At 35.2% G+C, this 25,914-nt stretch overlaps 1 protein-coding gene across 6 annotated transcripts in view; it reads left to right on the plus strand.

Annotated features, from left to right (window-relative positions):
* The window catches only part of SF3B1 (splicing factor 3b subunit 1), a 46,364-nt gene that overhangs the window by 11,518 nt on the left and 8,932 nt on the right, over positions 1 to 25,914 (plus strand). For 2 of the 6 annotated variants that reach the window (XM_027865714.1, XM_027865716.1), the window contains exons 2-19: positions 7,880 to 8,046; positions 8,712 to 8,816; positions 9,093 to 9,207; positions 11,022 to 11,101; positions 11,545 to 11,712; positions 12,745 to 12,982; positions 13,790 to 14,002; positions 14,287 to 14,408; positions 17,164 to 17,361; positions 17,495 to 17,596; positions 18,177 to 18,356; positions 19,436 to 19,522; positions 19,979 to 20,249; positions 20,710 to 20,855; positions 20,962 to 21,108; positions 21,243 to 21,368; positions 24,888 to 25,109; positions 25,682 to 25,864. In XM_027865714.1, the coding sequence (XP_027721515.1) occupies positions 7,880 to 8,046; positions 8,712 to 8,816; positions 9,093 to 9,207; positions 11,022 to 11,101; positions 11,545 to 11,712; positions 12,745 to 12,982; positions 13,790 to 14,002; positions 14,287 to 14,408; positions 17,164 to 17,361; positions 17,495 to 17,596; positions 18,177 to 18,356; positions 19,436 to 19,522; positions 19,979 to 20,249; positions 20,710 to 20,855; positions 20,962 to 21,108; positions 21,243 to 21,368; positions 24,888 to 25,109; positions 25,682 to 25,864 (2,870 nt within the window). The other 4 variants (XM_027865715.1, XM_027865719.1, XM_027865717.1 and 1 more) reach the window with 4 other exon arrangements.

Raw genomic sequence — 25,914 nt, forward strand, 5'->3', positions numbered from 1 at the left:
TGATTTTGGTTTTAAATGGGAAATAAGATAACCTTTTTAAAGATTTTTTTTTAAACCTATCATGCTTTCCTATGATTGGTAGATCAATGTTTTTATATAGAATAAAATTTCCAAGGCTCTTTATATTAAGCCACTACCTTTATGCAGACCAGATAAAATAAATCCAGCAGGGGAAATCACCTTTAAAGTAAATAGAGGTGAAGTCTGTTTGCAGTTGGGTTGGTGAAGGATTTTAATGAAGAACAATGGTATTTTTGGACTGGATCCTATTGTACTAAAATTCTTTTATTTATAGGGATGCTGTCAATGCATTCTAAGAGAGAACCAGTATATATCACGTGTAAATGCTTACACATCACTTTTGTGCCACAAATATGCTGGCTTTGTGTTACATTTTGTGTTAGGAATTCAGGTATGAAAATTAAGTCTCTAAAGTATTCACGTGTATTGATTAAAATCTTCACGTAAATTTGATAGTATGACTTATAGTGTTCTAGTCTATTCATTGACTCTAGATTTCTATTGGCTATCTCTCCAATTTTTTAGGTCTTTATAGTTGTATTTACATAAGCCCTGTATATCTCTTGGTACATTAAGCCCCAGTTGTTCAGTGAATTTAGTATTTTAAGTCAGATTTCTCTTTATACTTTTTTCTGATTCTTACTAGTAGTATACAGAGATTCAAATGATTTGTTGATTTATTTTTTAATATTGCTATTGTGTTAAAGCAATCATATCACTTTTTTGTTGCTTTGTTCATTACCATGCCAGTAGAAGATATAATTTTAGTTTCTTGTTTGACTTCGCTTATTCTCTTAATTTCTTTTTCTTGTTTTATTGCTCTAGCTCCTATTTCTAGGATTATGTAAAAAATGGTGAGAGTAATTTTCCTTGTTCCAAACTTATTGGGAAAGTTTCCAGTGTTTCTGCATTACAAATTATATTAACTCTTAGTTTTATATAAATGCTTTTTACTCACTAAAGTCTTTAATATCAGTGCTTTTAAGTTTTTTTTGAACAAATGTCATTTATCGAAAGTTTTTTTTCTTCATATCTTGATATATTGTTGTTGTTCAGTTGTGTGGGGTTCTCTTGGCAAAGACACTGGATTGTTTTACCATTTTCTTCTCCAGTGGATTAAGGCAAACAGGTTAAGTGACTTGCCCAGTGCCACAAAGTTAGCCAATATCTGAGGCCTGATTTGAACTCAGGTCTTCATGACTCCATGCCCTTCATTCTATTCACTGAGCCACCTAACTGCCTCTTATCTTGACATAATCCCATGGTTTTTGTTGTTTTGTTATCTATGTCTTACCTATTTTAAGAATTTTTAAAATTTCATTTTTCTTAATTACTTGTAAAAACAATTTTTAACCTTCTCTCTCTCTCTTTTTTTTTTTAAATAATTTTTGAGTTCCACATTCCCTCTCTCCCCCTCTCCATGAGAAGGCAAGCACTTTAATACAGATTATATATGTGCAGGCATGTAAATAACATTTCTGTATTAGCCCTGTTGCAAAAGGGAACACAGATCCTCCTACCCCAAATACCATCTATCCCCCCAAAAAGAAAAAGTTTAAAATGTATGCTTTGATTTACATTCAGACTCCATCACTTCTTTCTGTAAAAGTGGATAGCATTTTTCGTCATAAGTCCTTCACAATTGTCTTGTATTATTGTATTGCTGAGAAGAGCCAAGCCATTCGCAGTTGATCATCCTGCAGTATTGCTATTACTCTGTACAATGATCAGGTTCTGCTCACTTCACTTTGCATCAGTTCATGTAAGTCTTCCCAGTTTTTGAAACCACTCTGCTTGTCATTTCATATGGAGCAATAGAAATCCATCCTCGTGCCACAACTTGTTCAGCCATTCCCCAGTTGATGGTCATCCTTTCAATTTCCAGTTCTTTGCCACCACTAAAAGAGCTGCTATTAATATTTTGTACATATGGGACCGTTTCCTTTTTCTTTGATCTCTAGTAGCTGTATTGTTGAGGTTAAAGAGAGTATGCACAGTTTTATAGCCCTTTGGGCATAGTTCCAAATTTAAACATATTATTTATGATGGTAATGATCCTAATGAATCATTTTTCCATTCATGTTATAATTCTAACTTGGTCTTAATAATTTTTTGGACGTAATATAATTTCTTTGATAGTATTTGATATATTTATGTTAATATTTGTTAGTAATATTCTATTGCTCTTTCTTTATCTCTCCCTGGTTTAGGAATCAGGACCCTGTTTGTATCATAAAGCTTGCTAGAGCAGTACCTTTCTCTTTTTGAAAGCAATTTATCCAGCGTAAGGATTATTTAAGTTTCTGATTGAACTCACTGATAAACTTGTCTAGTTATGGAGTTCCCCTCCTGCCCCTCCTCTTTCCCTCACCTCCTCCTCACCCATTGAGGTTTTTTTTGTTTGTTTGTTTGTTTGGTGAGGCAGTTGAAGTTAATTGACTTGCCCAGAGTCACCCAACTAGTGAGTGTTATGTGTCTGAGGTCAGGTTTGAACTCGGGTCCTCCTGACTCCAGGGCTGCTGCTCTATCCACTGCTCCACTTGAATGCTCCTGCGGTTCATTTTTGACTTGTCTCATTTCTGTTGCTGAAATCACATTGTTTAGGTTATCTATTACTTGTTTTGTTAATTTTGATACTTATGTTTGTTTAGAAATTTACCCATTTTGTTTGTCTTCAGTTTTGTGACCATTTAATTCTGTATAGTAGTTTACATTCCTTTTATTTCCTCTCCACTGTTGAATGCCTACTCATATTTTATTTTGCTAATTTGATATTCCTGGATTTGGAGTCAGAGAACCTGAGTTTCAGTCCCTTTTTGCTGCTTGGTACCTCTGTGACCTTCATGTGAATGTCATTTAAACTCTCTAGGCCTCAGTTTGCTGTTCTATGAAATGGTGGGAGATGGACTAGATGAACCTAAAGCTTACTTACGTTTCTAGGCCTGTGAGCCAGTGAAGTCATCAATAGAAGTAAGCAAAAAAAAAAATATAGAAGTGTGCAAGAGAACTAGACCAAGGACAGATCCCTGGGGCACTCCATTAAAAAGGTCATATTTCCCCACTTGATATGGAGCTGTTCTGAACTATTCTTTGGGTCTGACCATTTTAACAAGTTTGGAATACATCTGACTGGCCTATCATATAACTCACATTTCTCTGTGTAGAGGTATTTTGATATAGTAAGCACTTAGAGGAAGATAAGAATTTGAAACCCACGTGACAGTTAATGAGCTATGTGACCAGAGGAGCAAGTTATGTAAACTCCTTGACTAAGTTTCTTCATCAGTAAGATGAGGATAATAATAACCTACAGTATCTTCTTCGTAGAATTGTTATGAGGCATAAATTAGATTAGGTCAGTAAAGCACTTTGCTAACTGAAAAGACTATGTTATTAATCATCTATAGGGGAATGGTAAAAATGTAGTCAAATTCCTGGGCAGAATCTAGGTATAGTATATCTGTGTTATTTCTCTGATCTATCACCTGCCAAAAAGTGAAATAATTTATTTGTTTGACTTGTTTTTGATCAGCCCATAAAGTCTTTTAGTGCTCTCTTCCTTGTTCTAATAAGCCATGACCATAATAATATCTTCTAAGATTTTGCCAAAAATCGTAAGTCAAGATCATTGGTCTATAGTTTGAAGAATCTACTTTCCTTTATTGAAAAAAATGGGCTGGAATTTGCTTACCTCTAGTACTATGCACCTTTTCCATTGAATTTGATGTTTTGATTTGGATGACTCCACTACTATTGAGTGAAAAGATTAGTTGAGGGAAAAATTCAGCAAGAGGACAGGCAAGTTCTTTTTTCAGAAGTGGAATGCAGGATTAGACCTCACAAAATGTCCGTCTTGACTACTGGCTTTTTTTTTTTTTTTTTTTTTTTGAAAGCAGTCTTGGGGGACTCCCTTATCTGAAATGGAAGATCTCAAAAACATGTGTGTGTGTGTGTGTGTGTGTGTGTGTGTGTGTGTGTGTGTGTTTTGGCAGTTGGGGTTAAGTGACTTGTCCAGGGTCACACAACTAGTAAGTGTCAAGTGCTTAGTCTGAGATCAGATTTGAACTCAGGTCCTTCAGACTTCAAGGCTGGTGCTCTATCCACTGGGCCACCTAGCTGCCCCTTCAAAAACCTTCTGAAAGAACAGAGCCCTTCCCTGGGAGAAGAAGGTGGGGAAAGGTGAAAATGCTTATTTTAATAGGAGGGGCTGCTGCTTAGAAGTTTAAAATGTGAATTGTTACTTTGAGTTTCATGTTAAAAACTCCTGTTTTCAAAGGATACGAACAGGCAGTTCTCAGATGAAGAAATTAAAGCCATCTATAGTCATATGAAAAAATGCTCTAAATCACCATTGATTAGAGAAATGCAAATCAAAACAACTCTGAGGTACCACATCACACTTATCAGATTGGCCAACATGACAAAACAGGAAAATGATAAATGTTGGAGAAGATGTGGGAAAATTGGAACACTAATGCATTGTTGGTGGAGTTGTGAAATGATCCAACCATTTTGGAGAGCCATTTGGAGCTGTGCCCGAAGGGCTATAAATATGTGCATACCCTTTGACCCAGCAATACCACTTCCAGGGCTGTATCCCAAAGAGATCATAAACATGGGAAAAGGACCCACATGTACAAAAATATTTATAGCAGCTCTTTGTGTGGTGCCAAAGAATTGGAAATTGAGGGAATGCCCATCCATTGGGGAATGGATGAGCAAGTTGTGGTATATGAATGTGATGAAATACTATTGTGCTGTAAGAAATGATGAGCAGGGGGACTTGAGAAAAACCTGGAAAGACTGGTATGGACTGATGCTGAGTGAAGTGAGCAGAACCAGAAGAATATTGCACACAAGCACAGCCACATTGTGCGATGACTAAGTTTGATAGACTTAAGCCTTCTCAGCAATACAAGGATCTAAGAGTCTCCAAAAGTCTCATGAAGGAAAATGCTATCCACATCCAAAGAAGGAACTATGGAGTTTGAATGCAGATCACAGCTTACTATTTGCTCTCTTTTTCTTCTGTTTTGTTTTGTTTTCTCTTTCTTGTGGTTCCTTCTATTGGTTCTAATTCGTCCTTACAACATGACTAATGTAAAAATATATTTAATAGGAATGTGTATGTAGAGCCTATATCTTATTGCGTGCCCCATCTTGGGGAAGGAGGGGAGAAAAATTTTAAACTCAAAAGCTTATGGAAGTGATTGTTGATAAATCAAAATAAATTAATAAAAAAATACTAAAAAAAAAAAGAAAAGAAAAACTCCCATTTATCCCAATCAAATCCCAACCAATCAAAAAGCATCAAATACTCTAGCATTGGGAATTCTAAATACAAGCAAAAACAACTATCTTGTTCCTCTCCTCGAGGAGTTTACATCTTAATGGGAGAAGACTACATGCAAAAGATAATTGGAAAGGGTTTTTGTCCTTCTGGGTCGTTTCGAGTTAAATACCTCCTTTTGAGCAATACCTTCTTAGTGGTATTGCTTAGTTATAGCTTATGCAAAGTTACTGACTTTGTGGTTATAGTTCCAAATTGGCTTTCCAGAATAGTTGGGTCACTTCATAACTTTATGAATAGTTCATAGGAACAGTGTGAATGTTCTTCAGAAATTGCCATTTTCATCAATTTTATGCTTCTGAGGTAGTTGTTTTAATTTTCCCCTTTTGAACAAGTGGAGCAGTAAAGTCATTGTTCTTAATCTCTGCAGGAATGAATAAATGTCACTGTCTATCCTTCTTTGTCTTTTGAATTCTGATTTCTCACTAGAACAAATCAGAAAGTAGATGCAAATAAGGTTCAGAATGTACTTTTTTGTTATGAAAATATCATTGTTTCCAGAAACAAATGTATATTGTTCAGAATTGTGCTGGGCTATTTGTCCTCAAAGTACAGCAACTGTCATGATGTGGTACTCTACATGTTTTAACATGAGAACAAATGCAATAGGAACATGTTTGGGAAATTGTTTTGGAGGCAGTTGAAAGCAGTGGCTAAGTAATTTATGAACATCATCTTAAATATTTTCTTCTTTGTCACAGTGCCTTACACATATTTTCAAGAAATAATTTGTTGGTTGAGTGAAACCTGAAGAAGTTTAGCCTATTTTAATTTTGGCCCCTACTTACTGCCAAATTGTGCAGGTCTGCTCTAGTCAGTCATTGGTTTTCATTCTATCTTTCAGAATAAGACTTAACTATACTTCCATAAATCAATCATTTAAATATTTCATATTTAATAATAATCATAAGAGTCAGGATTACCTAGATTCAGATCCCACATCTGATACTTAACTGTGTGATCCTGGGAAAGTTTCATTTAACCTCTGAACTTTTGATTCTTCATCTGTAAAATCAGAAGGTTGAACTATTTGACCTCTAATGAATTTTAAACATATGATCTTATTCTTCTTGACATTTTTCCCTGTTTTAAAACTTTCAGTTTAATTGTTCACTATGCCATTAATTTGGGCTTTCATTTGCCAAGCAAAATGTGCTTTACAACTATTATCTCATTTGATCCTCAAAACATACCCATTTGACAGTTGAGGCATCTGAGGCAGATGGTGGTAAAGTGACTTGACCAGTGTCACATAAATGGTATCTGAAGCTGGGTTTGAACTGTGTTCTTCCTGACTCCAGGCCACCTAATTGCCTCCTAGTATGCATTATAATTCCTAATTGTTTACAGGCAGATGAAGAAGTAACTGTTTATCCGAGCAGCAGCATAACTTTAGACAGACTTATGCATCAATATGACTGCAGGGTGTTGAATTTTTTGTTCAGGGAAACTTTTAAAAACCAAGAACTGTGTTGTAGATTTTTAATCTGAGCATCCACCCATATAAAGTTGGACATCCTTGGAGTAATTTGTTTTAAATTTAACAATCTTGACACAAAAGGACTGAATAAACCAATTAAGAACTCAGATTTTAAGTAAAATAACACAATCTAAGCAGCTATTTACATTTTGAAGGAAAAAAAGAAACATGTAAACTTAAAATAACAGATGTCAGCTCATTTGCTCAATAACACCATCTGATTTCTTCTTCTGTGTACTTACAGAATTTCGAATTGGAATGTTTGGGTTTTTTTTTTTTTAACTCATTTTACAGATGAGGATACTAGGCATGTAGAGGTAAATGACTTGTTCAAAGTCACACAAAGCTGGGATTTGAAACTTAGGTCATCTCATTTCTAATTCACAGCTTTTTGCACGGTTATATGTTACTTGTTTTAATTTGGTCTGTGCCTACCTCACAAGTGTTGAGTTTTGTACTGCTTCTTAGGTTACTTTCTATATAATCCTAAATTTTGTAATTGCTAGAAAAGTCTCTTATCTTTGATATATACACAATTGGAGTGTATTATCTAAAAGGTTAGCTTTGGCTAACAGTTACAAAGAACTCCTGTAGCTACTCTCCTAGGCTGCTCCTGGGTGCTTAAATCATTATATGTAAAGTTCTTCCAATGGGCAAAGTAATTTCTCAGTTGCCAATAAGGGATTTAGAGCAAACTTAAGGAAACACTACCTTTTTAAGCTAATGCCTTCCTGGGGTTGAAGAAACCCCAGTACTTATACACATGGAACTGCTGGAGCACTAATCTCTTTACCTTTGTGTCTAAAAACTCTTTTTTTCTGTTTGATACATTTTACATTTTCTCATTTCAGGTGATTATCTTTGTAATAGAAATCAGTCTTAGTACAAATCCACAGAAGGCAGTGTTCTTATCTTACTCAGTTCTGTTCTCTCTCCTCAACCATTCATAAATATATGTTAATTGAATAAATGAGTGAATAATGAATGAGTGAATATAATTGGATATTTAAATATGTATTTCTTTACAGATATTGAAGCACAGATTAGAGAAATCCAGGGGAAGAAGGCAGCTCTTGATGAAGATCAAGGAGTTGGTCTTGATTCTACAGGTTATTATGACCAAGAAATTTATGGTGGTAATGATAGCAGATTTGCTGGCTACGTGACATCAATTGCTGCAACTGAATTAGAAGATGTAAGTTTAAAATAGAAATGTCATTTCGTTGATTTGGGAGAAACAATAAGCAATTTCTTCTATTTGCTTTTAATCATAAGAGTTTCAATTTTATTTGAAGTGTTTCTGTAAGCTTTAAAGTAGAAAGGGGCAAAGAAAGTATAATTATATTTTTTCACCTCATTTTAAAAAAATACTTGCAAATTACTTGCTGATTCTTTTAAGTTCAAATTGCTTTTTATATAGTTTTGAGTATTTTTCATGGAAAAAATTTTTGATTGATACTTAAAAATGACTAGTCTCCCAGTTGTCACAAATGGGAACTTGGGCTTTCCATGATCGTTAGGGTGACTACATTCTCATACTGAGACAGTAAGGTTCTTGTTCTGTGTAATTGAGACTGAAGGAAGTTGTGTTATACATTAAACATAATGTTTGAGAGATCACAAGTAAGGCACATCAAAGTTTTATAATATTTAAAATCACAAAATTTTCCTGAAAAGGGCCTCCAGCATTATGTTAGTAGCATAATATAACTTGTCTCTTTTCACTATAATAGTGCTTCCTCATTATAGTTCAAGTAAGAAAAAAAGCTTGAAAATATTTTGAATTCATTAATTCTGTGTACATCTCTTCTACTTTTAAATTAGTTGAGACATTTTGTTTCAAACTTTTTTTTATGGTAGGATGATGATGACTACTCCTCATCTACTAGCCTGCTTGGCCAGAAGAAGTCAGGATACCAACCCACAGTGGCATTGCTTAATGATATACCACAGTCAACAGAACAGGTAATATTTTCTTTTATATAGCTAAAGAAATAGAAATACCTCATTTTAAAAAAAGTCTTGAATTGAGACTTTTACATTTGTAAACTGTGAACTTCTTTGTAAACTTCTTGTGAAGATGTAAGGTGTACAAAACATGGATATTTGTTTTGAACCCTTTTCTTTATTCAAACTCTTTCCCCCTCCCCCCATGGCCATTTTATTTTTTAAAAAATATATAATTTCACTCATTTGTAAGGATATAAAAATTGATTTATTATGGATTCTTTATTTCTGTAGTATGACCCTTTTGCTGAACACCGTCCTCCAAAGATAGCAGATCGTGAAGATGAATATAAAAAGCACAGACGAACTATGATAATTTCTCCAGAACGTCTTGATCCTTTTGCAGATGGTAATTCACTCCCACTTTTCTATAAGTCTTGTAAAATTTATTTGTATGAAGTTGTCTTTAGCCCTTTGATTTTTTTTGGCATGCTTATGAATTTAGTTTTTCTTTTTAAACAGCCCTATATTATAGATTTGTATAGATTTTGAAGTCACAGATGCCATATTCTTCATGTTTATAATACAAGTTTTCTTTCTAGGTAGAAGGACAAGAAAATAATGAGCCAATGCCATAGAAACGCAAAGGGTTAAAGGTTTTTCTTTTCATTTTGTTTTGGGTTACGCATACTGTACTTTGAACAAAATGTGTGTGTTTCTGCTCAAAATACTTTCAAGTCTTTGAAAACTTTGAAAGTTTTCATTTCCAAATCTTAGAATTTTACAGTTATTATTTTTGAAATACTGTTTTCTCAGCATAGAGCCCATTGCTCTAATCTAGCTCAGTAATGCACCTACTTTGCTTTAAGCATTCAAAAGTATATATACAAAGACTTGGATCCGTTTAATAGTTGGAGTCTGTTTTGCTAATTTTAGTATGCAAGTCAGTTCAAGGGGCATAGTGGGCCTGATGGAAGCTTTCCTCAGGTGAGTGAGTTTCACAATCAAAATAAGGTGCCTGTTTCTTAAATTAGATTCTGTTGCAGGTTTTACAAATTAGAATTTCTGCCTGCATGAATTAGTAGGGATTTTTTTTACTTGCTTAATTGTAATTGATGTAAACATGTATGTCAGAATTCACAGGCCCATACTAACTGTCCTTAATTTCTTTCCTACAGCAGTACTGCTATATGCCAGTCCTGTCTGCATTCTTAAGGGTGCAGTTCAACACATCCTGTGTAGATTATGGTGAAAAAGTATTCCAAAGGAAGTCTTATCAAAGCTAGTGTCAGAATGACACTGCCAATTGGGCATGGTCTTCAGTATAGAAAATGTTTAAGGATTTCATTTTCCCCTCCCAAATTGTGATGCTATACTATTTGTATAGCACGTTTTCCCATTTCTAAGAGTAGTGTGCCTCCATGCATCTTGTTCTTATTGGGCTTCTTTAAAATATTTTGAAGTTTAAAGAACAAATAATGAAATTTCAGGAATAGAATTACACATCTCATTGTACACAACTTTTGTGTGTGTGTGTGTAACATAGTAATTGTAGATGTAACATATTTCAAGTAATTTGTAATTTTGCTTTTGCAAAAGAAAATATAAAAATTTTCTGCAATGTGTCATGGAAATAAAAAAAAGAAGAAGCCCTCTTATAACATGGCACTTGAATACAAATGTAGAAGTGTTTCAATCAGATTTGCCAAAGTATAACTATTCTAGAACTTTATGTGATGCACTGATCTAGGCTTAGTTAATGAAAGTCAGGAGTTCAACAGCTTGCACAGGTAATGTTTTGAATATAAATATCTATCCAAAGTGTTACTAATGGTAAAGAGATAATTTTCTAGGCTGCTATTCTGCTGCTTGAAGTCAGAACTGCTGGTGGAGACAAAGGCACGAAAGTGTACGTATTCCGGATTAGCAACCCAGGAACCCATCACTTCTGAAGACTCTTAACTGTGTTTTGTCATTTTATTGTTTTATCTGCATTAAAGTACTTGTTTTAAACTGCAGTAGTTATGTTTGTGTTCAAACAGGTTAAATTGATCAGCAAACTCAGTAAAAAGTAAGATGTGTAATTATTAAAGTTTTCAACTAAAAAAAGTAAAATTAAGTGAATATGGAATAACATATTATTAGAGCAGGGCAGATAAATTATTTGAATTTAATTTTTTTTTATTCATTGTGCTCCTGTCCTGTTGCTGTTATTTTCTGCAGGAGGCAAGACACCTGATCCTAAAATGAATGCTAGGACATACATGGATGTTATGCGAGAACAGCATTTGACTAAAGAGGAGGTCTGTTAAATGTTTTTTCTTATAATTTTATGGTTATAGAGATTAATAAGGGAGGTTGATACTAAGATAATTTATAGTATATTGAACATTACACTTTAAAATTATGCTATGATTTATAAAATTTGAAAAGAAAGATCCTTCTGAAAAAAAGAAAGTATATTGACTTTTTATGGACAGAGAAGACTGATTGAAGGCATGCTTCCAGAAAGAACCTTTTTCAACAAGTGGAATGGCTTCTCTCAAAACATGTGTGGTGATGGTTGGAGGAGATTATTTTGTTGTCTAGAGAGAGAGTGTGGACCAAAAGAAACATAAGGGAAGGGTAAAGAAAGGGAAGATTGAGATGTATTGGACAAGTGGTGGGAAGTGTGGGTAATAATGTTTGGGAACAGTACTAAAGTTATTTTGAGGAATAAATTTTCATCATTAATCTTATTTTTCAGAGGGAAATTAGGCAACAGCTAGCAGAAAAAGCTAAAGCTGGAGAACTTAAAGTTGTCAATGGTGCATCATCCCAACCTCCTTCAAAACGCAAAAGGCGTTGGGATCAGACAGCTGATCAGACTCCTGGTGCAACTCCAAAAAAGCTTTCAAACTGGGATCAAGCAGAGGTAATTCCCCAGTTCTGCAACCCTTCATATCCTTCCTGTGGCTTCTCTTTTTTTTTTTTCTGTTAGGGAGTGGTAACTATTCATTTTGAGTATGCTGTTAACAGTAACGTCAAGTTAACAGTTCATTTACTCATTGTGGTAGAATGGATAGCCATGTAAAACAGACCTTTCCTTCCCCTGTATAGAGATAGTTTAGATTTCTGGGATGAGATAAACCTCTAAAATGGTCCTTAGTATGTAATTTGGTGCATAGACATTTTAGCAAACCTAAAATTAAATTTAGTAGTGGAGTAGAATTTGAATTTTTCTTGGTGGTAATTGGGTGACAGAAGAGAATTTATTCTACTAAGCTCAGTCTTATTCTTGGGTGACCAGACTCCACCCTGTTGATAAAATCCAGTTACTTAATTTTGAAACCTAAAAGGAGAAATTTTCGTTTCATTGTATTGTGCTATATGCATGCATATGAAAATAAGCAACAGTTACTGGTTTCTTTCTATGAAACATCATTATCTCTTAGGCTGGTCATCAGATGGAGAAGGATTGAATAAGCATTTATGTAGTGCCTACTATGTGCCAAGTACTTTTTACAAATATTATGTCATTTGATTCCCCTGTCTACCCTTCTCCCTTAGCTGTAGAAAGAGATTTGCTTATAAACCTCTCCTTCATTTAAGGAAGGGGGTTGGGGATTGCTGCTAGAAGACCTGTCTTTGGAAACTTTCTGTTTGTTATTAGTAGATATTACCTTTTGAACAGAACTGTGAAGAAAATGTTTTATAAACTGTCAGGTACGTTAAGAGTAGCTTTTTAGCAATTATTTTGACGTCTTGAATTTCTACTTAGTCTAAACTGTAACTACTGGTTAGAGAATGGGCATGTTTGCTTTTTAGAGAGATACCACTGATGTTCTACTTTAACCTCTAATATAATCAGTAGAGTGAAAAGTGTGTTTTTAATGCGTCTCATACCATTTTTTTGTAGAAGTCATAGCTAATTATATGTTAACATATGATTGAAAATTTTTTTTAGACTCCTGGGCATACACCTTCCTTGAGGTGGGATGAAACACCTGGTCGTGCAAAGGGTAGTGAGACGCCTGGAGCAACACCTGGCTCAAAAATATGGGATCCTACTCCTAGCCACACCCCTGCAGGAGCTGCTACTCCTGGACGTGGAGATACGCCTGGTCATGCAACACCAGGCCATGGAGGTGCAACTTCAAGTGCACGTAAAAACAGATGGGATGAGACCCCTAAAACTGAGAGAGGTGTGTTTTAGATCAAGTGCTTTAATTAAGAAAGCAGATTTGGGTGGCTTGTGAAATATTGATTTGCTGAGTAATAATGGAAAGTTATTTTGACCATGAAATTTTTATTATGTGGTCTCTGGCATAAAGAAGTAGCAAGTAACTCTTATGGTTGAACAAAGTTTGATTGCATCATGGCCTTGTTTTCCTACTTTCAGTAGGCTGAAAATTAATTTGAGGGTTGGAGTAGGGTCATTGTGAAACAATGTTAGGGTCTTTACTGTGTTTCCTTTTGTGTAGGTGACCTAGATCTCCCTTAGTCTAACTTAAGAAACTGGTATTACGAATTTCTAAGAAATATTTTTCTGTGACATTACTAAGTTTTAATAGCAACTCGGCTGATGCTGGACTTAGAATCAGGAAGAACCGGGTTCAAATTCAGCCTCAGTGAGAGTTAGAGTAACAATTCTGGGCAAGTCACTTAACCTCTCTCTAACTCAGTTTCCTTTTCTTTAAAACAGAATATAATAGCACCGACTACCAAGTGTTGTGAGGATAAAATGAAACGTTTGTGAAGCACTTACATTTTCCTCTTCCTCTTTCCCTCCATCTCCCCCTTCGGGTAGGGGAAGGGGGGATGAGCATCAGGGCCCTATCACTATATAACCTGAGGGGATAGAATGAAAGAAATCCATTCTTGGAAATATTTTTCTTTAGCTTTTAGTTGTCATTTTACTGCTAGAGCTGAAGATTAGTTTCCATTAAGATATTCTAAAATTTATATTGCTTAAGTAAATTGAAATTGTGTTTGGCTTTGTTTTTTAAAAGATACTCCTGGTCATGGAAGTGGGTGGGCTGAGACTCCTCGTACAGATCGTGGTGGAGATTCAATTGGTGAAACACCAACTCCTGGAGCAAGCAAAAGAAAGTCACGTTGGGATGAAACACCAGCTAGTCAGATGGGTGGGAGCACTCCTGTTTTGACTCCTGGTAAAACACCAATTGGCACACCGGCTATGAACATGGCGACACCTACTCCAGGTACTTAATGGAACTACATATGTTTTATTATAAATTCTAATTTATGGCTTTGCATTTTTGTTTTTCTGAATGTGGTTCATAAGAAAATTTTGGTGCTATGCAAAATATTTGATTAAATTTTGGTGGTGGATTTAGTTGATGATGAATGCAGTTGAAAATATAATTTATCCATAATTTATGGATTTGATATTCTATATTGTATCTATCTGTTTTAAGAGCCTTGGTAATAAGTCTCAAAGTTAATGTTAGGCAGCTTGTTAAGTGTCTTTTTGCTTAATATACAGGTCACATAATGAGCATGACCCCTGAACAGCTTCAGGCATGGAGATGGGAGAGAGAAATTGATGAGAGAAATCGTCCACTTTCTGATGAAGAGCTGGATGCTATGTTCCCAGAAGGATATAAGGTAATAGGATAATATAGTAAACTTTTTTATATGTAGCTTCTTTCCTTTGGGATTTGAATTTTATTTTATTATTTGTTTGTTTGTTTGTTTGTTTTAGGCAATTGTGGTTAAGTGACTTGCCCAGGGTCATACAGCTAGTAAGTGTCAAGTGTTTGATCTGAAGTCAAACAGATTTGAACTCAGGTGCTCCTGACTGCAGGGCCCGTGCTCTATTCACTGCACCACCTAGCTGCCCCTTGAATTTTATTTTTAAAGAAACCTGCATAAAACCTTTTGATTGGCTGTTATTTGCCTTAACTCTCCTAAAGCCTACACTCCCTAATCTTTTCTCCTTAGCCCCATCCCTGTGTATCATTCTACTGAAACACATGTAACCATAATGTTTCAGGTTAATCCCTCAAAGATAAATTTCTCTGAAAATTGACCCTAAAGGGAAAGATGAGGTAAAGCATAATACATTACTTTAAATCCTGTACTTGATGTACATGTAATTTTGTGAGCACTTTAAGGTCTGCCATATATTAAATAAGATCAGATCGCCTGGTTATTTGTAAGTTGTAATTATCAACTAAATGAAGGTTGCTTACTAGAGTATCAAAGCAATAAGACTGAGCTTTGCTTTAGCTAGCTCATTATCCATTTATTTATTTATTCCTAAGTGTTGTTTTTTTTTAAGCATTCCTTTCTAAAAAAAATTTGAGTTCCAAATTTTCTCCTTATCTCCTGTCCTCCTCTCTCACCCACTGAGAAAATAAGCGATATGATATCAATTATTCAGCTATTTATTTTAAATTCCTTTCAGTACCCGCCATTATGTGACCAGAAAAGTGTTGGACTGGTCAGAAAAGCAAACAGCAATTGCTTTCAAGGTTTCATCTACAGCCCAGGGATTCTTTGCAGTGATATCAAGATACTAGAAAGGAAGATGGGGTTTTAACCCTGTCTTTATCCAGAAAAGATTGGAAAAACTTTCTTTGCTTGGAAACTCTTTAGGACAATATCTTTAAGGTAGAACTGTAGGAAAAGGATGAGTTCTTCAGTCATATAATTTGATCATACCAGCCTTTTTTCTTGGCTATGGGAAATTTAGAGTAAGCTTGCTACTTAAAAAGTCTAAGAATTCTTTTATGAGTTGCAGTGCTTTCTCAGGTCATATTTATTAAGTTACCTAACCATATTGGGTCTTATTGCTATTTTCTCTTACATGAGCAGTTAAGACTTAGGAGGAATCTTTACCTAATTTTAAGAACTTCTGAAACATCTAAGCATGGAATCAGGTGTCCCCCACAAAAGGTTGTCCACCAACACCATTTTGCAGCAATGCATTAGAACCAGTCTTTATACCTCATTCTTACTATGGTACCTGCTTCTCCATGTCATTTTGCATTTTATAAAACCAGTTAATGATATTAGATTGCATATGCCTAGGCCTTTTCATAGGAGCTTGAAAAATTAATCTTTTAAACTAAAAAAATCATAAAATTATTTTTGTAATCTGATTTGATTCTGTATCTGGTTTTATAATTAACCCCTGCATTTTATTAGAAAAATTCTTCTCAAAGCCCATGCTGAGTTTTTTATTCTTATTTATCTTTTCCTAAAAATAATCTCAGTGAATGTTTATAGTTAAGATATGGGTTTAAAAGTAGCAGGGAAGTGGATGAACCTCTTGGTAGGGATAATTTGTAAAAATTAATGGTATTTTAAAAATAAACCCTCAGAGTTCTCAGTTCTAATTGTCATTTTTGTAAGTAGTTTGAAAATTTATTTTTAGAAATTATTTTTTGATTCTTTGTTAAAAAAAAAAAATACTAGAGGGGCAGCAAGGTGGTACAGTGGATAGAGCACCAGCCCTGGAGTCAGGAGGACTTGAGTTCAAATCTGGCTTCAGACACATAACACTTACTAGCTGTGTTACTCTGGGCAAGTCACTTAACCCCAATTGCCTCACCAAAAAAAAAATACTAGAAAATGGCATTTCCATCAAAAACATGAATTTATGCAGTTCCTGTTCTAATTTTTGGAGCATAAGATAGATGTATGCCTGCTTTTGTTTAAATTTCTTAAATTGATGGAATTTTTTTTATGATACCTAGTTTTGAAACCTTGCATAAGTATAGCCTTTATAGGCAAACATTGATCAAGATTATTGTTTGAAAGTACCTTTTTTTGTTCCAATTAATATGAGCTCTGAGTTTTGTTCCTTTGTGTTTTGTAGTATTGCCACACATTTTTTATCAATCATTTCGAAGGTATTGTCTTTGATACTGTGGAATCTTGTCATAATGTGTCTTAGAAAACATTAAGTGATCAAAATCTTAAATCACTATCCTTGCTGCACAATGAAACAAATAAAAGAGAAGCAGGAACTGGTATACCACCTGTGTTTAAGTCTCACCTCTTAGATATCCTGCCTCTGAGACTCTTGGAAGTTTAGGCAGCTCTCTAAAACTGTTAAGTTGCCTAACATCATTGGTAGATGAAGTTCCTCATGCAACACTCCCTACATCAGTGAAATTACAGGTTTAAAGCAAAAGCAAAACATGTTCATTATACCAGAGTAATCACTGATTCTTGTGAAGGCAATTCATTCTTGTAAATTAAAATTCCTTATTAATGTAGAGAATGTGTTTGAGATTTGTATTAAATTCTTGATATTAAGCAGTCAGAAATTCTTAAAATTTTAAGTCATGTAATGCTATTATATAATTTTGATGATACTTATATATCACTGTTAAACTCTCTAATTCGTTAGGTACTTCCTCCTCCAGCTGGCTATGTTCCTATTCGTACTCCAGCTCGGAAATTGACGGCAACTCCTACACCTTTAGGTGGCATGACTGGATTCCACATGCAAACTGAAGATAGGACTATGAAAAGTGTTAATGACCAACCATCTGGAAATCTTCCATTTTTAAAACCTGATGATATTCAGTACTTTGATAAACTGTTGGTAAGTAAAAATAATAGAACTAATGAAAGGCTTAAATGTTTCCCTTTTAATTGTGGGGAGCAGGGAATGGATGGTATATAATACATACTGTATCATCTTACTTTTTAAATTATTTATGAAAATTATTCTGTAGGTGGATGTGGATGAATCAACACTTAGTCCAGAAGAACAGAAAGAGAGAAAAATAATGAAATTGCTTTTAAAAATCAAGAATGGCACACCTCCAATGAGAAAGGTGAGAATTAATTTTAAAAAAATCACATTATGATGTTATAAGTATAGTAGTTTATGATTATTCTTTCTATGGTCCCACCTAATGGTTGTGTTATGTTTTCCTGCAGACAAAATAGGATGAAATTGATTTATTGTGCAGGGTGAAAGATTTAGCTTTAAGATAAAAGAGTCAAACTTTTTAACATTTGAAATGAACTTTAGGTTTTGTATTTTTATTTTCTGGAGCTCTGAAGTTGCCTTTTAGAATGTTATATGTGTTATTAATATGAAAAATAGAAAAGAATTGGAACAGAATTAGATGGTTGATGTCATCTGTGCTCTGAAAGTAGGAAGATAAACTTTCTGAAATTGTGAAGTCTTTTCTAGCATTCTTTATCACAAGTTGCACCAGAAAATCATTGGTTTTCACCTTTTATTTGGATACAATTGAGTAGCTCATATATGGTAAATTCATTCTAGTGCTATGCCTAAAATGCTCATAAATTGTCCTCCTTTTTGAAAAAGAATCATTAAAACCTATTTTCAGAAAGGATTAATTAAAAATAAAGACATTCTCTAACTTGCTGCTTTTTTGTTTGTAGGCTGCATTGCGTCAAATCACTGACAAAGCTCGTGAATTTGGAGCTGGGCCTTTGTTTAATCAGATTCTTCCATTACTGATGTCTCCAACGCTTGAAGATCAAGAACGTCATTTGCTTGTAAAAGTTATTGATAGAATTTTGTACAAGCTAGATGACTTGGTTCGACCATATGTACATAAGGTTTGTTTTTCTTTTTTTCATTGCTTTTAAAATTCGAATCTTTTTCATTGATTTATTTTCACATTTAAAAAATGATAATAGCTTTTGAATAGAATTGGGGAAATAGTATTTTTCATGTGTGTTCTGTAATGATGAAAAATGACTTAACTTGAATATTGTTGTGGTTTTGGGGTAAGTAGAGTGACTTGGAATCAGGAAAACCTGGGTTTGAATTGTGCCTTACTTTTTTGCTGTGTGACCTTAGGCAAATCACCTAACCTTTCTGTATCTCAGTTTTCTCATTTATGAAATGAGGTCATAGATAATACCTGTCTCACCTAAAGATTGTCTTATGGATCACATGAAGTGAAGTACAAAATATTTTGCAAACCTTAAAGTTCTACATAAATATTTGCTCTCATCAGTGATAAAACATCTTTACAGGATATTGGGGCAGATTATAAAAATGGTACAATAAAAACCTTTTATTATCCAGAATTCTCTGGGAATAATGCTCTAAGTACTTGAGCTCTTGTACTCCAAGTATAACTCTTTGGTGAACAGTTTATGTTTACCTTGAATCACTCTGGATGAAAATATCATATAATTCTGTGTCCTCTTAAATGGAATAATTAACAGATGATTTAACTTAATGACTCAGAACTTGTTATGAAAATAAGTTACACTGTGCTTTTAATACATTGACGTTCTTAGGGACTGTTGAAATTTATTAGGACAGTTTAATAAATAACCCCATCTCTGCTATAGGTTTTTCATTCTGACTTGCTTTTTATTGCTTTCTTGGCTACCTCTTCCTCTCCCATCTCCATTTTTATTGTTTGTTAATTTTTTAACATTTCTTTTCTTTGTCTTTTTTTTTTTTGAAGTTCCAAATTCTCTCTTTTCATTTCTTCCCTTAACCATTGAGAAGGCAAGCAATGATACCCATTATATATGTGAAGTATTGTCAAACATTTCTATACTGGCCAAATTCCATGTTTTAAATTCTATCTGGAGCTTGATGAATGATATATAATTATATATATAATGTATCGAATGAACTGATTGTTGCTATAACACCTACCTCCTTTTCTTTACAGATCCTTGTGGTTATTGAACCACTATTGATTGATGAAGATTACTATGCCAGAGTGGAAGGCAGGGAAATAATTTCAAATTTGGCTAAGGTATTTTTTTATATTTTTGATTTTGAATAAATTTTCAAGAAGCTAAATCTGGCCATAGGAAATGTGTGAATTTCAGAGGGTAGTTGCTCTTGTATTTAAATATAAATGTCAATTAGAGGGAAGGAATTAATTAATCCACCACTTGTTCTAGGCACCAGAAAATTGTACTAAAGCAGATTGGTGACTAGTAGGGGAGACAGCAGTGTGTAATAGAAAGTGCGTTGGGGTTGGAATCAAAAAGCCTGGGTTCAAGTCCTCATCATGACACTAGCATTGTGTCCACAGGAATGCTAACCCATCTCTGTGGACCTCCACTTCCTTAACTATAAAACAATAAAGATAACTATCTACTTCACAGGGTTATTGTGAAGGAATTGTTTCTTCAGCTGTAAAGTGCCAATGAAGTGCTTGAGGGATGTAAATGTTCAACTTTGAGTGATTTAACCTTTCATTTAGGCTGCTGGCTTGGCAACCATGATTTCAACTATGCGACCTGATATTGATAACATGGATGAATATGTCCGTAACACAACGGCTCGAGCTTTTGCTGTTGTTGCATCTGCCTTGGGCATTCCTTCGCTGTTGCCCTTCTTGAAAGCTGTGTGTAAGAGCAAGAAGTCCTGGCAGGCTAGGCATACTGGTATTAAGATTGTACAGCAAATTGCTATTCTTATGGGTTGTGCCATCCTCCCTCATCTCAGAAGTTTAGTTGAAATCATTGAGCATGGTAAGTTGTAATGAATATGCTAAACTTACTGTTGTTTTGAACTTGAAGATGTGATATTTGACTTAAAACTTTTGGGGGGGAGCAAGTGTTGCTTTGGGGCAAGATATTGAAGGAAAGTTTGCAAGGATGAAAATATAATGGTATGTTCTTTGCTGTTGTTGATAGTAAGAGGGATATGTGCTTTTGAGACTGATTGATAGAGCTGTCTATGTTTCTCTCTGTGTGTGTATATATGTGTGTGTATGCATATAATACCCACACAAGTAATGATTTAACCTAGGATATACAAGGTCATAGTATTAAAGACATAGAAGTTATGTGCTAATGGGCTACATTTATTATGTGATCTTTTGGCCTATTTGTTAAACGTCCTGCTTCACCTACCATCTGTGTATTTTGATTAGACTATTAGAAGCAGTGTAGGATTTTTGTTTTTAAATTTGATAGTCTTACGTTTCAGGTCTTGTGGATGAACAACAGAAAGTCCGGACCATTAGTGCTTTGGCTATTGCTGCTCTGGCTGAAGCAGCTACTCCTTATGGCATTGAATCTTTTGATTCTGTGTTAAAGCCTTTGTGGAAAGGTATCCGCCAGCACAGAGGAAAGGTATATCTAAAACTTAATTCTTACTTTCCTTTTCTTACTTCCTTTTCAAGTTATAACTTGAGCCATAATTTTATACTTACCTTTTTTTTTTTTAAAATTAAAACAGGGCTTGGCTGCCTTCTTGAAAGCTATTGGATACCTTATTCCTCTCATGGATGCAGAATATGCAAACTACTATACTAGAGAAGTGATGTTAATCCTTATCAGAGAATTCCAATCTCCTGATGAAGAAATGAAAAAAATTGTGTTGAAGGTATGTCATATTAATTTATCTAAAATGGGTTTGTGTCACAGTCTAAAGAGGAAATTGCAAAAGTATTAATAAAGAAGCCAATTAGTTTTATAGTAGCATTTTCATTCCATTATTTATTAAATGTTGTTTCCTAGGTCGTAAAGCAGTGTTGTGGGACAGATGGTGTAGAAGCAAATTATATCAAAACAGAGATTCTTCCTCCTTTTTTCAAACATTTTTGGCAACATAGAATGGCGTTGGACCGAAGGAATTATAGACAGGTAAGGTTTAGTTATGAAAACCATTGTGACATGTTGCAGTCATTCTTAATTTAGAATCTGGGGGGTATAGGGAGTCTGCCATACTTACTTAATTGAATACAAAATTACATATCTGTAGACAGTATATAAAATTTTCTCTTAGGTGAAGAAATAGGTTAGTAAGGTTTACTCTTAGCTGTTGTATTTTTTTTCTAGTGCTTCATTTAAAAAATGTGGCATAGTGCAGTACTTTAAACAAGGTTTTCATGTACAGTATTTATCCTGCATAGTTTTTGGCTTCCTTTTCTAATTCTACAACTTGGGGAACCGTATTTACTCTCAAAATATGTTGTACTCACTGAAAGCAAAACTTTATTGTTAACATGTGTTTATCTAACCCTTGAAATGTGAAAAAATGGAAGCTATCAGTTTACTTTCCTTCTTGGTGATGTTTCATAAATGTCCTACATACAGTTCAGTCTCTGGGGTTCTGGGTCTTTGCCTCAAATGCATTAATTTAATATTTGCTGAGTGAAGGTTCTGGGCCATTTTACAGATGAGTCAGAGATGAGGTACCTTCAACATGTAGCAGTTCTCCTAGGCACACTTCCGGGGATTGGGGATTTTGTGAGCAGTAGATACTCCCACAACTGATACAGATTTCAACCCCTGTTCGGTATAACTTAGTAGACATATTATGGCTGAAAAATACCTCATTTGTGGTTAACCCAGAGATTGGCTTCTCTGAACTTAGCTTGTCCTGGGACAATAGACAGTGCCTCCTATTTGGCATTTTTCCAGCTTGGCTAGACCTGCCAGAGCTTCTGCTTTGTACAACTCTAATAAAAATTATAATGTGGTAAATGAAGAGAAACACAAAGCAAACCCAGGGGGTTGAGGAACAGGGGAATCAAAGCTCCATGAGAGTAGAGATTGTTCTAATCTTTGTATTTGTGGCCCTCAGCATCTCGCAAGCACTTTGTCTGCAGAAATTAAGTGCTTATTGATTGATTATTTTTAGTTGAAAGGAGAAGGGAAGGTTTCTGGTAGGAGGTAGAACCTGACCTGACCTTGAAGAATTGAAATGATTCAAAAAGCACTGTTGGGGAGATAGTACATTCTAAGTATAGGGATAGTCATGAATAAAAGCAGTGGTAAAAGAGCAGAAATTGTGACCCTGGGCAAGTCACTTAACCCCAATTGCCTCACCAAAAAAAACCAAAACAAAACAGAAATTAAGACAATGTTGAATACTCTGGTTTTATTACAGTGTACAATGCAAGAAGGGGTTGGGACAGAAGTAAGAGATAAAAGTTGGGAAGTCAGGTTTGAACTAGGTTATGGAATGCTAAGGAATTCAGACTGCATAACATGGACAGAAGAAAGCTCTGAATTTTTTTTTTGTATTGGGGAAGACTTTAGAACTGTACATTAGGACTATTACTCCTATCTTAATGCATAGGATAGACTAGAGGATTGAGAGAGAATAATATGATATAGTAATAATACAAGTGAGGTGATGATGTGAACTGGGGTCATGATATTGAGGAATGGAGAACATGAGATGACGCACAGGCAGAATGTCAGGACTAGGCAATGACTGATGTTGAGGGGGGATGGGGAGAGGGAGGAGTCAAGATAACTGAGGCTTCTAGCTTGTTTAACTGAGACAATGGCACCCTTCACAGACGTTGCGAAGTTGTTATAAATTACATTGAACATGTACATATACTGGAAGCCAGTTTTCTTTCTTAAATACAGACTCCCCCCCCCCCCCCTTGTGATATCTTGCTTTCTCCTAAAAGGACAGTGCAAAAACAAAAATTTTTAATTAACAGGGATGACCGGTCACTTAGAAAGCATTTATGATGTGCTGGGCACTGTGCTAAAGTGAAAGGATAAAAAGAAAGGTAAATAGTCTCTTCCCTCACAGAGCTCAAATTCTCATGAGTGAGACAACATGTAAATAATTAAGTCCATACAAAATATGGATAGGAAATAATCTCAGAGGAGAATGCATTGGGCAGCTAGGGGAACAAGCTGAGGCCTCTTGCACAAGGAAGGATTTGAAAGAAGTCAAGGAATCTAAGACACAAAAATGAGAAAGGGCTAGAGAGGGGAAGCATTCCAAGTGTGGAGGACATGCCTATGCAAGGACACAGAGATGGGAGATGAAATGTCAGGTTCAAGAAGCTGCTAGAAGGCCTGTGTAGTTGCCAGTTTGTAGAGGGGAATAAAGTATAAGAGACTAGAAATGAAAGGGTAAAGTTGTGAAGAGCTTTAAATTTGAAACAGTTATGATTTACAAAAATCACTCAACTGAGTGGGTGATAAGTGGGAGTGAGCAGAGACTTGAGGCAGGACCACCAGTTAGAAGAAAGCCATTGCAATAGTGCGAGTAAGCAATGATGAAGGCCGATACTGGGCTTACAACTAGGGTTGTAGCTTTGTAAATAGAGAGAAGAGGGACATATCTGAGAGTTGATTCTGTGAAGGTAAGATCAACAATTTGGCGATGGGATCGGATATGTAGGGTGAGTGAGTGAGGATAATACTGCTTTTGTGATCCTGTGTGACTGGGAGGATGAATATTGCCCTTGATAGGGAAGTTTGGGAGAAGGGAAAGTTTTGAGGAGGTGTGGGATAAGACGGGGTGGGGGCAGGGAGATTGAGTTCTGTTTGATCATGTTGAGTTTGAGATGCTTCCAGGACAATCAGTTCAAGATATCCAGTAGGTAGTTGGAGCTTAGTGAAGGGAGACTAGAGCTGAATCTATAGGTCTGAGAATCATCTTCATAGATAACGGGTGATTGAACCTATGATTTTTGAGGAGATCGAATGAGATAGTACAGAAGGCAAAGAGAAAGCATCTCAGGACTGAACATTGAGGGGATACCCATGCTAAGTCATGCTAAGTGAGCGTTAGATGGAGAAAGAATTAACAGAGGAGATTGAGAAGGAATAGTCATTCAGGTAAGAGAACCATGAAAACCTAGACAGGAAGAAAGTATCTAGCGTGAGACAGTGATGAAGTGCCAGGTGCTGCAGGATGGAGGGAAGACCATTAGATTTGTCAGTTGAGATCCTTGGTGACTGGGAGAGAGCAGCTTCAGTTGATTGATGATGTGAGAGGAAAGAATGCAGAAGATTTAGAGGAGATTATAAGCATGTTTGAATAAACAACGTTTGGATCTTTGTGCAGAGCTTAGCATAGTAGGCACTTAGCAAATATTTTTTATTGCTTCAAAAACATAGTGGACCATTCTTCATGACACTAAAGTTAGATAAATCCTTATATAACCTATATTGCTTTACCCAGTAGACTGAAGGGGGAAAAAAAATCTCATTTTTTATTCTTAAACTAAGTGTCTTCTTATTCTTTACACATCCTATTCAGGATATCCTGTTACCTCTTATTTTTTCTGTGTGTCTGAAATCTCAGGGACTTAGGGAACCACAGGAGAATTATTGTCAAGATGCCTTTAGCCTTCATTTCCTTTAAAATTAAAATGTTTAAGAGTTTGCTTTTTCTCTTTTCAGTTAGTGGATACCACAGTGGAGTTGGCAAACAAAGTAGGTGCAGCAGAAATTATTTCCCGGATTGTGGATGATCTGAAAGATGAAGCTGAACAGTACAGGAAAATGGTTATGGAAACTATTGAGAAAATAATGGGGAACTTGGGTGCAGCAGATATTGACCACAAACTTGAAGAGCAACTTATTGATGGCATCCTTTATGCCTTTCAGGAACAGACCACAGAGGTAACACGTTTAACTTGTAAGAAAAATTTACCATCTTTCTCTTTTAAAACTTATAATAGATGTTTACACTTAAGTGTCTTACATTTTTATGCAGATATAAAGAAGAATGAAATTAAGATAACAAAGGCTTCAAATTCTTGTTTATTTAAAGTTTTCCTGTGATAAAACTTAAAAATTTGAATCTGTCTTTGTCTTTATTTTTCTGTCTTTTAATAAAGTTCTTTCATTATGTAGTTTTACTTGTTTCATTAAACCACAGTGAACCACACCAATAAGAGCACTTGATCTAGGGTGAGGAAACGTTTCATCTAAGTGCTAACCCTTGTTTTGACACTTCGTAGTAGCTGAGTGAGCTTGGGTGTCGTTTAATCTCAGTTTCAGTTTCATTATCTATGAAAAGAGCTGAAGAGTTCTCTATACTTCCTGCTTTGGAGTTATTGTAAGGAAGTCGCTTTATAAACTTTAAAACACTTTGTAAATATGAGGAAGAACCTTTAATGATAAGGAAATACCTGAAATATCCATTTAATCTATTACTGTTTAAATTAACTGTCCCCCCCCTTTTTTTTAAGGACTCTGTGATGTTGAATGGTTTTGGCACAGTGGTCAATGCCCTTGGCAAAAGAGTCAAACCATATTTGCCTCAGATCTGTGGTACAGTTTTGTGGCGTTTGAACAATAAATCAGCCAAAGTCAGACAACAGGCTGCTGACCTCATCTCTCGTACTGCTGTTGTTATGAAAACTTGTCAGGAGGTAATTTTTTCTTACATTTTCCCCCTCTTTCCCCTTCCTCTTACTTATAA

The sequence above is a fragment of the Vombatus ursinus genome, unplaced genomic scaffold, assembly GCF_900497805.2.
Source record: "Vombatus ursinus unplaced genomic scaffold, bare-nosed wombat genome assembly UNPS02014779.1, whole genome shotgun sequence".
NCBI lineage: Eukaryota > Metazoa > Chordata > Mammalia > Diprotodontia > Vombatidae > Vombatus > Vombatus ursinus.